Source organism: Centrocercus urophasianus, unplaced genomic scaffold (genome assembly GCF_019232065.1).
Source record: "Centrocercus urophasianus isolate 14NV4802_14NV808 unplaced genomic scaffold, USGS_Curo_1.0 seq_17, whole genome shotgun sequence".
Taxonomy (NCBI): domain Eukaryota; kingdom Metazoa; phylum Chordata; class Aves; order Galliformes; family Phasianidae; genus Centrocercus; species Centrocercus urophasianus.
In genome coordinates, this window is record NW_024884722.1 from 29,744,409 (window position 1) to 29,759,114 (window position 14,706).

The 14,706-nt window shown below is 39.8% G+C and overlaps 1 protein-coding gene across 1 annotated transcript in view; it reads left to right on the plus strand.

Moving 5' to 3' along the window:
• The window catches only part of OGDHL (oxoglutarate dehydrogenase L), a 50,602-nt gene extending 37,469 nt beyond the window's left edge, over positions 1 to 13,133 (plus strand). Inside the window, exons 17-22 of the mRNA XM_042818323.1 lie at positions 3,558 to 3,629; positions 5,017 to 5,142; positions 6,314 to 6,386; positions 9,840 to 10,003; positions 10,198 to 10,352; positions 11,074 to 13,133. Of these exons, the coding sequence (XP_042674257.1) occupies positions 3,558 to 3,629; positions 5,017 to 5,142; positions 6,314 to 6,386; positions 9,840 to 10,003; positions 10,198 to 10,352; positions 11,074 to 11,197 (714 nt within the window). The 3' untranslated portion in view covers positions 11,198 to 13,133. The remainder of the gene's footprint in view (positions 1 to 3,557; positions 3,630 to 5,016; positions 5,143 to 6,313; positions 6,387 to 9,839; positions 10,004 to 10,197; positions 10,353 to 11,073) is intronic.
• Positions 13,134 to 14,706: the final 1,573 nt, after the last annotated feature.

Sequence of the window (14,706 nt, forward strand, 5' to 3'; positions counted from 1 at the left end):
AAAAAAAAAAAAAAAGCTAATGGTTTAATATAAGGATAATTTAATTGAAGGAAGAAGAAAAGTAAGCAGAGCCACGTAGAAAGAAAGCACGTATTCTCTACCTCGCATTAGCATGCGATGTTTGGTCACATCTTTGGAACCAGGGCCTCAGTGATTGTTTGAGAGGACAGCTGTTTTTATAACGAGAGCCCCCAGTGTTTTTTGGCTGAGTGTGATGTCATATGATATGGAATGTTCCTTTTTTTTTTTTTTTTTTGTTTGGATCAGCTGCCCTGGTCATTTCACCTCCTCTCTTCTTGTCCACCCCCAACCTCCTGGCTTTAAGGGGTTTGGAGAGAGTTTTGGTGCAGTGCCAGCACTAGCCAGCAGTAGCAGCCAAAATACTTCTATCATGTTATCAGTGCTGTTTTAACCACAGGTACAGAGCACAGTGCTGTATGGGCTACTGTGAGGAAAATTAAGTCCATCTGTAAAATCCACCAGCATTGTGGGGATCCTGTGGTGATATCAAGGTGGAGCAGGAGAACATGGTACTTATATGTTGGACTGCTTCATTGCTACAAAGATTAATTTGATAGATGGATCAGTGAGAACTAGAGAAAATGGAAAAATATTCAAGTACTTAGCATGGTTTTCTGTGTTGTGGTGTGTACCACTTTTTCCATTTTATACAGCACATTTAATGTGTTAATGGATGAAAGCAAGTGAATACAAAGAACAATTCTATGACTTTGCTGTGCATTCTTTCTCTTACTGTAAGAAAATACTTCTCCTTAAAAAGCTGGGTTCTCCATGTACAGTAAAAAAAAATTGTCTAACAATACTTAGTTTTATTTTGCATGCAGCATGTCTCTGTAAGCTGTGCTAAATTCACTTGTAATGAAATGATGCAAAATTCTAAAGCTTCTTCAAAAATCACTGACGTTAAGTAACTTTGATAAGAAATTATCCATTTTCTGGAAAGGAAAATGTTTCTGAGAGCAGTTGACTTTGTTCTCTGGTGGCTAGCAGTAGGAAATTTGCTGTGTATTAGAGGGAAAGAGCACAGGCTCTGTGTATAATGTACATGAAATTCTTATCAGTGGTAGACTTGTTTTTCAAATGTTTAAAATTATTTTTAAGTATAATACATACATGAGAGACTAGGATAACTTGCTCCTTTTCAGATATATAGACATTTGTGAATTGATGCCTGTATATTTCTAGTTTCCTGCTAAGAAAAGCATCATATGCTGCAGCAGCAGTCTCTGTCAGTAAACATGCTTCAGATCCTTTCACTACAAACTGCTCAATTTTCATTCTCACAAACAATTTAGTTTTATTTTCATTCAATTATAATCCTGTCCTGAAATGCTGATTTGCATTCATATCCTGTGTATGGCTTTTCATTCCTGTTTGTGTGTATGAAATGAAAGACCTAGAGCATTTCACAAGAGATTTGATAAATACATTTCTTTTTTTCTTTTTTTAAATGAATCAGGAGGGACAGCCTGAATGTGCCCTCAGCAGGAAGTACAGTCCTGTGCAGAGAAGCACTCAGCTGAGAGGAGTTGGTTCTCTGCTACTTACAGTAATCAGTCTTTCTGTTCTCAGCCACTTGGCAGCTAAGGCTTTCCCAGCACTTCTGAAACGTGCTTATTTTGCTGCTGGTGTCAGGTGTTCTTAGAATATTTAAAAATGCCACCAGGCTGTTGAAATCTGTTGCCTTCTCAGAGGAGCTTTCCATTACAGGAGTGTTATTCTCTAACTACAGTGTTGGGGCAGAATGATTTGGGGAAGGGTTTGTAATGGGATATGGATCCCTTCACCTCTAGGTCATGCATGCAGAGGCAAGTTGGCTGTGATTGAAAGACTCCGCTGTCAAATGGCTCCTTTGGGGCTCATCTGAAAGTAGCTAATGGATTCAGTATAGGTCTCACCAGAGAGGTGGTCACAATAGAAATAAACCCTACTCCATCCCACGTAGCTGTCACTGATAATCTGACTGGCAGTGTCAGCAGAGAAATCAAAGATGGATGTGAAGACTGAGGCTCTGCATTGAGGTTGTTGCTGGGGTAACGTGTGTGTGGGTATGTTAGGGAAGCCTCCCGTGTCACTCCGATTGTTTTTTAGTAACATCTCAGCTTCCAGCATTCTCCATTCAGTTTAGTTGTGAAGCAGTGTTTTTGTACATGTTAAGACTGTACTCAGTATAGGATTTTATAGTTTTACAGCAAATAGACAAGTAAAGCAGTGGTACAGCAATATTACACTGTTACTCTGTATCATTATTTCTGCTTCTTATTTCACAAGCCCTAACATGCATTATTGAGCATCTCTAAAGTGGAGACAGACTTCACCAGTACTTGTGTGGGGTACAGTTCATGGCTGTTGGTGTTGTTCATACGTTTCCAGGGAAGAAGCTGTTTCTTTCCTTTGAATTCTGTTAGTGCACGGAGTGAACCCTGTGCTTGAAAGCAGAGAGAATCATGTGTTGAATCAAAGTAAACTACTGGCTGTCATAGTAGTGATTTTGAAGAGCATTCATTCATATTTTGACTCAGGAAGTTATGATAACAGACAAAGATACGCAAAGAAAAAAACATGATTAGCTTAGAAGCCATGGAGAGAATTGAGAGGTGTAATAGATTGTTTTCAGGTTAAAATACATGGACACTCTCCAAAATGAAGGTCTGTCCTAACAGTTACTGTTTGGTAACTGAACAAGCAAAGACTGCCAGCATTAGGGGTAAATAAAAAAGCACACTGCATTCTCCTCCTCACAGCTTTCTCTCATCCATTACAAATGAGGACGTGAGAGGGGAGATAACATTCTGTTACACCTCTTTTTCCTGATATTGTTCATGATCACTGTGCACTTTTTGCTAGTAAAAAATGGATCTAGCAATATTTGTATGTTTAAAAAAAAAATTACCTTTGATACTTCTAGTGGGAAAGCAGATGTGAGCATACAGTACTTTGACAGAATAAATACCTCTTGAGGCAGTAATTAATCACAGACTAATTTGGCAGACAGTGCTTACATGCATTTTGATCTGTTTTAGCTGAAGCATTTGTTAAGGCTATCTTGTCCTGTACTGATCACTTAACAATGCTGAGAGAGAGATCCTGAGCCTACATTGGTTGCTAACATAGCAAAGACTGTCAGCAGTTAACTTTGCATACAGGTGTGATTTGCCTCCCAAAAAATGAGAAACACTGCAGCTATGCTGAAGCACAGTGTTTCTGCTCCTTATTTTCCTCCTGCTCATTTTTGCCCAGCGTTAGCAAAGTTTCTTTTTTTATGTCCAAGTGGACCTACTGTAATTTCATAGTTAAAAGCATTGGAAATCCATTGAAACCTAGCCTTCTCGTATGAAAGTGTTCTATGGGAAACAAAGACTTGCAGTAATTCAGTGTGTCTTTCATCTCCTCGCTGCTGCTACCAATGATTTGGGGGCATATGTGCAGCGTGGTGCAGAGCTGCAAGGGTGAATGGAAAAACAGTGAGTGGCCTAAACTGATGTCTGACTGCTGATTTGGCTTTTTAACATTGTTTTGAATGATGTGATTACCAGGGTCCAGAGCATTCATCAGCCAGGCCTGAAAGGTTTCTGCAGATGAGCAATGACGATTCTGATGCTTATCCAGTAAGTAGATTTGTCAAAAGCCCTGTTCTTTTTGCTGCTCTTCACTTTTCAGAGATTTATTTTGACCCAGGTTGTGTTGGCTTCATCATTAGAAAAATCATTTTATTGCCACAGAAGAATAAAAATTTGAGGTTTTTTTTTTTGTCTGAATAATCCTTTTTTTGGCTAGGAAGTGGGATAAGATTTAGCTGCAAGAGTTAATGTAACATTAACTTGATCCCAGTAAAAATAATGGGAGTGTGCAGTCTAGGCTGTTTCATTTCAAAGATGAGATCATATACAATTAATCTCTGGCAGCATGATCTCTTTATGGCTGTTCCTCAGGGCCAGTGATTCTGCCTGTATATATTGCTGTGCATACTGCAAATAAGTGTCTCTAGCAAATTTCTAAAGGAGGCCATGTGAAACTACTTGTGGCTTTTTGCACTGGAGCTAAATTGTACTGCCGGGAGCATGAAAGTAGGGCCAGCTTCTAAATTTAATTCAGCTCAGACTTCATAGTTTGATCATTCATTTCTACAGATAAAGTACGTAACTCCACGGGCTGCTGGGCATTCACTTCCCTCTGTGGGTTTTATAAGAAGCACCGTTAAAAATTAATTGAAAAGCTCATAAATTGAAAAATCAATGTATGCATTTCAGTTTTGGCCCTGATTTTGTTGCCTTTGGAGTAAGGATAATTCCAAAGCAGTGTTCCTTTTCATGTAAAGGTGTTTTTTGCCAGTGTACTGGCAGAATAAAGAAAGACCTGTTTGACTCAGTACGTCTAAGGACAAATTTAATTGCACATAATAAGGAAGTTGTAAATATTATCAGAGGAGCTAAATAACAATTTGTAACGTGAACTAGGACATTGTGTTAGGTGCTGTATCAGTCTATATTGAGGTTATTATACCTGCATAAATACTTACCTGTATCCATATATGCATTTGTATATAAAACATATATGTGTAAAATAAATACAAAATATGAAATTTATGTACTGAGATGAGGACAGGACACCTACCAAGAAAAAGGGGAGAGGGTTAACTATACTCTCAAAAATAGAATTACTGTTCTAAATCTTTCAGAGGGGTTCTATTTTGTGCCTTAGACCTACTGAAGTCCTAGTTCTCCTCACCCTTCCTTCCTGGACTTCCCAGCTTGCTGAAATTAAAGGAAATGTTTTGCCTTTCTTCCTAGAACAATATAAAAGTAAGTAAAAACAGAAGAGTGTTTCGTAGGGATGCTTCCCAAGCTAATAGTATAATCTCAGCAGAGCTCTGCTGTTGGAGTTTGCTGAGACAGGGAGTTGGTGAGAATCAGAAATAGAAAGATGACTTTTAAGATTTTTTTTTTCCCTGATCTTTTTTAGATGTTTTTCTAATGGCTTTAATATCTCTCTCAGGAGTTCAGCAAACAGTTTGAAGTTTCCCAGCTGTATGAATGCAACTGGATTGTGGTGAATTGTTCAACTCCAGCCAACTACTTTCATGTCCTCAGAAGACAGATCTTGCTGCCATTCAGAAAACCGGTAGAGTTACTCTAATGGACTTCATTACTCTAGCTGTATTAACTGTTGAGTAAAGAAGGGATCTTTGTTTGCATATGCTGTACTGCTGAAAGGAAAACAAAAGGTGAAAAGCTTTACCTGCATGCAGGTGTTCAGTTTGGAATGAAACTTAACTCTCACTAGAAGTCTAAAACTGTATTTTCAGCTTGGCTTCTTTATGACTGTGCAGTCCATCAGATGGGTTTGTCAAGACACTGTGTGGCTAACAAGTTGCACGGCTACAACCTGCATGTCTACTTGCTTGTGCTCCAAAAACCTGTGTCTATTTGTGTAAGCACTGACTGCCATCTTTAAAAAGGCTCTTTTTGTTTGGAGTCATAATGCTCTCTCCACTCCAGTGCCAGACCCTTTCCCTCTGCTCTTTTAGAGGTGTTCTTCTCTACTATTATGGAGAATTCACAAGTGCAAACTTGTCCATGCTTACACTGGGATAACCATATAGTGTAAGGCATTGCTGTTTGTGTCACTGCGTTGCTGTGACTGCAGTAGTGGCTAATGGATCAGCAAGTGGAAACTTGAAAGCTCAGCTTGGATTTCCCCAGAATACATCTTCTCAGCTGGTCTCACATGGAAATACTGACCAAAGTGCTCCATCGCTCTGAGATTTTTAACCTTTGTGGATGTTGCTTATAGCTAAAATTGGATAGAATTGCAATTATTTCTTCCTTTCAAGGCCAGTTACCATGAATCCTTTTAGAGGCTATCTGGTTTCAGGCATGGCTGCTAAAACACAGATTTTTGGAGAAAATTCCATTAACTTTTGAAGCCATTTGGGCATCTTTAAAACTTGAAGACTAAGTTACAGATATGGTATATATCACATGTTTGTAGCTTGTGATTTGATTTTATTCTTAAAGAGAGTCATAAAGCAGTGGTTTTTGAGAATCATATAGAGAGTGAATTACCCAAATCTTTGGAATAATTATTAAATTAATAATAACTATTAAACTCCATAGGGTTTCAAAACAGGAGAAAAACCACAAAAAATTATTGTTTGCTATTCATATTAATTTGATTTCAGTTTGTCTTTTCAGTTTATGTCTTTTGTATGAACATTGATAAGAATATTGCAAATAATAATGTAGACAAAGCTGCTCCTTAGTGCTGGAAGTTGTTTTTTTTTGTTTTGCAGTTAATCATTTTGACACCCAAGTCACTGCTGAGGCATCCAGAAGCTAAATCCAGTTTTGATGAAATGGTCTCTGGTAAGTGATGTTAAAGTATTATGAACAAATAATCAGCTATACAAAGTTACGTGTCAGATTGAAAACATGAAGAAGAGAATCTGTTCTGGGGAGCTTCCCTTTTCCTTTGGCTTAACTTCTGTGGAGCTGATATAACAAGCTCTAGCCTAGACTTTGGCCGAAATGTATGCATTCGGATGCAGATGTTTAACATGTTATCTAGTAACCAGGCATTAGTTTTGCAATCCCTTCTCTATAGAGATATTCTTCTTAGTAGATAGACTATTAGATCTTTCTGTTCTTTTTCCCTAAATTTGAAAGTTTGGATTGTCCTAATTTCTGTCCCCCCAGACAAGGAAGGAATAGGCTGTAATCACAGCGTGCCCATTTGAACCAAGAACCGAGGTTCTATTTCTTACTGCTGCAGTCAGTTCTGGGGCTGAGTTGTCAAACCAGAGATCTACACTAAGTTCATTGCTACAGTGAGTTCAGAGCTATGCACTACTACCTGAAACTACTGTTGGCAGCACCAAGAGATAAGGTGTTTACTACAGATGTGACATCAAAAAATGAAGGAATAGGTCTTGCCATGCGCTGGCTAGAATATATTAGAGTGGCACGAGGAAAGCATAGTAAATGATGAAAAATAATTGCTCATAGTGAGTGCTTAGGTGTGGTGGTCTGTTTCAGATTCTAGCTGGTGTCTTGATTGCTGTCAGAAAAAAATAACTGCTCAGGTTTTTCAAAGCATGCTGTAGTGCATAAACATATGGAAATGTTGCAGTATCTCCTTTTTGTAAGTGAATAAAGTTTGCTTTTCAAGCAAACAAATTTGTGAGTTTCAATTACTGCTCAAATATTTTTTGGAGTGAGTCAAATCAGAAATCTTGTGAGCATTGTGATTTGTCTCTGCTTAATGAGAGTCCCTGCTACTTCAGGGATAGGAGGATAACCTTTGATAGTTGCCAAAATTCACAGTTAGTATCCAGTTCTGACTACTTTCATGTTCTTACTGTCTTGATGACAGCAAGAAGTATTGCTGACTCAGCTCACTTTTTGCTTTGTTTTTGACTGGAAGCTGAGACAGCTGGCCCAGTCAAGCACAGATTCAGTGTTTGTTAATGATGAATTCTGCTGTTCAGTGAGACAGGCTAATTCTGACATAAATCAGTTCCTTTTTTCATGTTTGCGTTGCTGCTTTTCTCCTCCCAAGATAAATGGTTCTTCAAATAGTAGCTTATTTTCCTAGTAAGTGGGTGTGCTTATTCAGTCTGGGAGGTCGTGTTGCTGTCTGCTACCTTGCAGCTGGTTAATGTGGGAATAATTTTAATCAATCATAGCAAGGACCAAAGAAAAGGAATTTCTAGACTCTCTAGTTCCCCTTTGTGCCAGTGTAGGATTACTGCCTTTCATACCTTCCAGTTTCATATATCCCAAGCAAACTGTTCTCCTGGGAGAGGATACCATAGAGGAGCAGACACCTAGCAGTCATGTTTTGCATCTGAAATTGCTTTTTATCACTTACGCATATGGATCAATACTATGCTAATTCTTCCTTTAGCTAATGCTGGTTTAGCTCTCAGAGGTTTAAATCGCATAAATATGTGCTGGTAATGTGCATGTGTCTAAATACTTCTGCAGTTACCATATTTAGTTGCACTGTGTGAGGTGAGTGGTGTTGTTAAAGCTGGCAGGTGCTAAGCACCACCTTCTGCCAGTGGGGTGGGGGAGAAAAATGGAAAAAAGAAAACCATGAAGTTGAAGTAAAAAATACTTACTAAGACAAAAAAGGAAAAATACCAGTTAGGATAGTTATGTATATGTTTGTAGCTTACTCTGTAAGTAATGCCTCCCATTTATTTATGTGGAAACTACAACAGTTACCAAGAGCACAATAACGCTATTTGATGGAGCAAATTCCCATCTACAAGGCATTATTTTCAACACAGTCACCACCATTGTCTACGTGTTTTTGTCAGCTATGAACAAGAGCCTGCATGCTGCACTTGTAGATGTCTGCACCAGTGTAGGTAACTCAGTTTCATGGCTGCTGTGACAGCACTGTTACTCAGAAAATGTTGCCCATGCAGTCTGCCTTTCATCAGTCCAAACACATGGAACTCAGAAGGTGACAAATCTGGACTACGTGAATCTGGACGCACAGCTGGGTGTGGTAAGGACAAGATTGGCAACTGGGTCATGGCTTTATGGAGTTGCAAGCTTCTCTCTTCCTCTGGTCTGACTCTAGATTTGAGCCTTCAGCTTCGTCAGTGTCACAGTGTTGCAGGCAGAGTTGATGGTTTGCCTAAGTTCCAGGAAGTTCATTCCAATAGATCCTGAAAAACTTCCACATTGTGCAAGCTCTGTACACAATTCCTTGGTCGTAGGCTACTGATTTGCACAGATGAGGTGACTGAAATGCTCTTCATTTCATGGTGTGACAGCTATGTATGGCTGTCCAGAACACAGCTTGTCTTATGCACTGCTGTTGCCACTGCTGACATGCATGACCCATCCTTCATTGGTCTCATATTCACTTTTTGGCCTCTGAAATATTCAATAAACATCAATGAATGTCAATGAGTGCCAATTTTTTTCTGTGTGGAGGAATTCAATTCCACACATTTGCTTCATATACGCTTCTATACCAGATGCTGTTTGTCAGACTGCCCCTCTGCTGCCACCTGTCCCACAGCAGCAAAATGTAGCAATATTGGTGGAAAGGTTCAACCTCTATTGCTGTACCGCTCAAATTTACCCCTCAGTGTTGGAGGCCAACAGTCTTACTTTCAGAGCAGCCCTTGTGTACAAAACAAGTGACACACCATGCAGTTGCTCCCTGCTCACTGACCAGTGCCCAGCCAGTCTCCAAGCAGTGGTTCCCCCCAGCCATCTACTCAGTGTGATAGTTCTGCACAGTGTTGTATGATCTGGGTTATCCCTGTGTCTGTGTAGGTCAGCTGACCTGATTCTGTCCCCTCTCAGCTCCTTGTGCTCCCTTACTCCCTCACTGGCAGGATGATATGAGAAGCTGAAAAACTGAAATGTCTTTGGCTCTTTACAGCGCTGCTTTGCAACAACTAAAACATTTGTGTGTTATCAGCATTGTTTTTCTCCTAAAGCCAAAGCACAGCATTGTCGCAAATGAAGAAAATCAACACCGTGGCAGCTGAAACCAGGACAGTCAGCTGTCCAATCAACTTAAAGCTGTAAAGCACAACACAAAGCTAAAATACAGTTCTCTGTCAATATATTTCTCCATCTTGTGAGTGGAAGAGCTTACTATTCATGGTCTTTTAACTTTTGAAACTGAAATTTGCTTTAGCAGAATTGTCAGTCTGAAAAGACAGAGAGGTAGCAGAGCCCCATGACCATTGTAATCTGTCAGTTGCTTGGTGAAGTTACATTTCCTGTGCTGCTTTATTCCTGTGTCATTTCCACTGAGAGAGCTTTTCTAATTATTGCTATAATTAGGTACCACTTTTCAACGTGTGATTCCTGAGAATGGACTGGCAGCTCAAGCACCACATGAGGTCAAGCGAGTGATTTTCTGTACAGGAAAAGTGTACTATGATCTTGTGAAAGAGAGAAAGAATCAAGACTTGGAGAAGCAAGTAGCTATAACCAGACTTGAGCAGGTGAGCTCCCTGATCCTTCCAAAGACAGATGCTGGGGATACTTTTAGCAAGGGCTTGCTGTGCCAGAGTTACCTCTGGTACTAAATAGTTCATTACAATAGTTGGTTATAATACGTGAGAGATGAAAAGTTTTACTACTGGAGGCTAAAGCCTTATAAGAGAAAGTTTTGCCAGTTATGAATCTCTCTTCCCAGATCTCACCATTCCCATTTGACCTGCTCAAAGAAGAACTTGACAAGTATCCAGATGCAGATCTAGTTTGGTGTCAGGAGGAGCACAAAAACAGTGGATATTACGATTACGTCAAACCTCGTTTCCGCACTATTGTGAACCACACTCGACCTATTTGGTATGAGACTTTTAACAGTCGTTCCATCTCCTGGTCCAGTTTGTTTGGCAGGCTTTTGACTTGAGGATTTTATTTATGCAGAAGGCAGAGTCTATCCATAAATCAGAAAACTGTGAGTTTGGGTTCTTAGTTGAAGGAGGAAGAGTCTAGACGACTATTTCTCAAATACGTAACAAGCTTCTCAATCCTCTCTGTAGTTCTGAAACAAAATCAGTAGCATCTAGCTCTGTTTATTGCTTCTTTGCACAGTGCTTAACTCTTCTGGCTTTTTTTGTTTTGTCTATGAATGTGTCTTTTTTAATAAAAATTTCCATCTACATTTTAGGCTCTTGGAGAAAATAGTAGTTGTAAGAACTACATTCATTCAGTTAGCGTTGCATTTACTGTAGGTGATTGTCTCAAATCTGCACGTGCAGCTGTTGAAGGAGCATTTCATTGCCTGGAGCAAGCTATCTAATTATGAGAGTGTAGCTGTCTGTTGTAGGTGGGATGGGGAGAAGGCGCAGTGAAGGAGAAAGAGGTGGGAGCTGGCTGGAAGGTACAACTGACGGTACAAATTAGATTTGATTATATTTTTATTTAAGAAAGATTGATAATAATTTGTTCAAATCTGCTGAGTTGACTTAATAAATGCATTTAGCAGCGTGCTCCCATACTCGTTAGTGTCAAAATAATCTCTCTTCTTACCTCATTTGACTGCACAATTCTTTTTGTCACAAAGGTATGTTGGCCGAGAGCCTGCTGCTGCAGCTGCCACAGGCAACAAGAACACACATCTGGTGTCGCTCAGAAGGTTCCTGGATACAGCTTTCAACCTGGAGGCCTTTGAGGGAAAGACATTCTAACTGCAGGACACTGTCTCATCTCTATCTACAACTGTCTCAAATTTCAGCAGCCAAGGGAAGAATTAATAGGAGAAATGCTGGAAATTATGTAAGGATCCAGCAGCTAACTTCATTACTCTGCACTTTTCTCCCAGTTTGTAAGAAAAAAAACAACAAAAAAGCAACTTCCACCATTTTGTGTCACATTTCTATTTAGATTGGGAGATCTTTGGGACAAGGAGAATCTAGTTTAGAAAGGCTCTGATCTCAGACTGTAGACATTTTCAAATTGCTCTAAGTTGAGAGGGCATGGACAGCATGATGTCATTGTGCACATCCCCAAAAAAGAGGAAAGTGAGTTTAAGAAGCCATTAAAGAAACAAGATGCATCATTTGACAGCGATTGACAGTTGTTTCTAGGCATATTGGAGAGGAATAACAAAACCAAAAAGGAAAGTTGCTATTGTGACACTGATGGATTACTTAGGTACAGAAATGTACTGGGTGTGGATATTGGAAAGAGATGGTAAACTGCCATGACAAGGCTCAAAATAGTCAGGATTACAAAGTCAGTTAACTATGGGTGATTACAGAAGTGGTGTGGATTATTTGGATGTAAAATAGAGGCACTGCAATGGAGCTGACCACAGCTATCAGAGCAGTGGCATATCAACAGCAGAGCTGAGCAGCAAAGTGGTGGATAAATGAATTGAGAGTAAGAGATGATAGTACCAATTATTTCCATTCCTTTGGGTGCCTGATTTGATGCTGTATGGTATGCAGGAAACTGGGGGGGTCCTATGAACATCCTCATTGGCTTCTTTCTCTCATCATAGTACAAGGATTTGCCACCCTTGACCTGGTAGCACCTGTAAAAAGGCTGTGAGAAATGTGCATCTGTCAGCAAGTACTGGGTTCTCTGCTTTGTCCAGTTTGAATCACTCCCTCAAATTTCCTTGTTGGTGTTAATTCAACTCTGAAATGTCAGTTCCCAATTTATTCACCCATTTTTACGTCGAGGAAGGTGGGCAAGCAACATTTCCTAATTGACAAAAAGCACGTGCTGTATTTTTATCTGAAATTGTAACTGATTTTGTTGATCCTTCATGCTTACCTGTTGGTTAAGCTATCAATTGCCATTTACTTTCAGTATGGGCTTAAAGGGGAACTTCCTCTAAGGGCTGACCCTGTCAGGCAGCTGAGGGACAGCAAGTTCAAGAAGGTCTGTGGCAGGGGGCAGCAAGGGGATGGTTGCACTCTAGAGAGAGTGCTTGGCTGCATTGGAGGCACTGCATGGCAGGGTGATCTCAAACTGCTTGAGCTTTATCTGCAGTGCCAAAAAGCAGGTGGGCACAGGTTTCCACTCCCCTCTCTGTGTAAGACCTAGTGTTGTTGGATGTTCTGCTCCAGGAGAAATGGGATGGGGGGGTGAGCTGTTTGGCTGCAGACCCTGCAATGGGTGTGGCAGGAATCGGAGGAATGGCTGTGCCTGCGTTGAGGCAGAAAACAATACTAAGCTATGTGAGGACCCTGTGCCCCTACAGTGCCTGAGGGTTGTGCTAGATCCATTCAGAACAAGTGACTGGAAAACACGTAGAGGAGACCGCCATCTCCAATTCCCTGTCCTGAATGTGCTCCTGGGAAATGCTCTTGTTCCTGGAAGTAAGTTCTGCCCTGCTGTTGCTGTATTGGCTGTGACATAATAAGGGTTGACAGTTTATGCTTGGTGGAAATAGTCAAGTGATGCTGAAAAGCATCTTGTCTTGTCAAAGTAAAAAGCTCTATTAAAAACTTTGAGCTATGATCACTTGCTGCTAGTACAAGCAGGTTACCAAAAGGGGATGTGCACCTCATGCTGTCCCTTCGCTTAGCCTGGAGGTAGCATGGTAAAAATAAAATCGATCCTCCTGTCAGAGCATAAAATTGGTGTGCTAAGGTGCTTACGTGGGTTCCAGAACCAAGCTTAGTTAAATGTTCATGAAAAATCAGTAGCATCCTTTTGAATTAGGCTGATTGCCTTGGGCTTTCTCTGTCATTGAAACGCTGAAGTTAATTCAATCTTTTGAAACCTAATGAACTTGGAAAATACTGCTGTTGACAGCAGTGAAGATTGTCTCCTGTCCATTTCTGCAGTTCAAAACATTAAGCTGATGGGCAGTAACCATCACCCAAAGTATTTTAATGCTTCTATGAATCTGTGTTTCTGTGGTAATAATTGAATGCGCCTAAACATTGCTGGCACCACTCATTGTGTTCTCAGTCTGCATAAAGCAGGTCAGTGCTGCATGAAATATGATAAATGCACTTGTGCCACAGTAAATGCAGAGGTAAGAAACAAAATTAACCTAGAAATGTAAGTGGTGAATGGCAGGTTTCCATTTTCATTGTGTGTCATAGATTGTGGCATAATAATTGCATAAAAATTCCATCAGAGAATGTAAAAAAAACACAGAACAAAACAATAAAATATGTAAGAAATTCTTTGTTATGCCTGTTCTCTTTGACAGTTTCTCTTTTGAAGGCTGCTGTTAGTATCCATTCATGAGAATGCTAGGGCAGCTCATTTTTTACAGTTTCTGTTTGTTTCCCCAATAGTAGCTTATTTAAATTCAGAGGCAAAGAAGGAGACACAGCATTTGAACTGCAAAAAGCTAATTACTTAGAACCACTGGGTTAGAAGTAGTGATAAAAACACTGAGGTTATACTAGAAATGCTCACATTTCTAGTTCCAAACAGAATTTTCTAATTACAAGGGTTGGACTGGAATTAATTTCTCCGATTTCAATACAGGACTTCATTTCTCTAAACATTTTGGCTCAACATTATTAAATTGTTGTTACTGTTGCCTGCACTTTCAGATAGCAAGTGTTCAAAAGCCAGTAAAGGATTAGAAATAGCTAAATGCATAGATTACACCTACTTGCAGAATTCTTCTACAACATAGCCCCTCGTATAAAAAAGTTACAGAGTTTTTAAGTAATAGCTGCATTATCAACAATGAATGCAGGTTTCTCTAAAGACTCTAAAGTTTCTCTAAACTGAGCTAAGAGTCTCTGGTCACAGAAAAAGTACTGTTAGAACTAGCTGACAGTTAAATTTTTTGTACATAATTAACAACCAGATAATCTTTGGCAAGCGCTTGCAAAGAACTGAAGTATGATAGGCTTTGCAGCTTGTCTGTGCTGGCATTCTGATCCTAGCTGTATAACTAGGAAGTAAGAGAGCAGGGGATATGAAGTCAATTGACCTCATTCTATTTGAGGGTGAGGCAGCACATCGTGCATGAATGCCAAAAAAAGTATGCACTAAGGAAAGTCCATTCCTCACATCGGACTTGATTACTGTTAGCTTTACACGTGTTGCAGCCACGTGTTGCTTGATCTAGCCTTTTCCTGTGGCAACTGTGACTTTAGTCGTTGTGTGAAGCATGAAATGCATGAAAGGCACACTCAAAAATCACATTAAGCCAGATAGTCATAAAATCATAGAATGACCTGGGTTGAAAAGGGCATCGAAGATCATCTAGTTT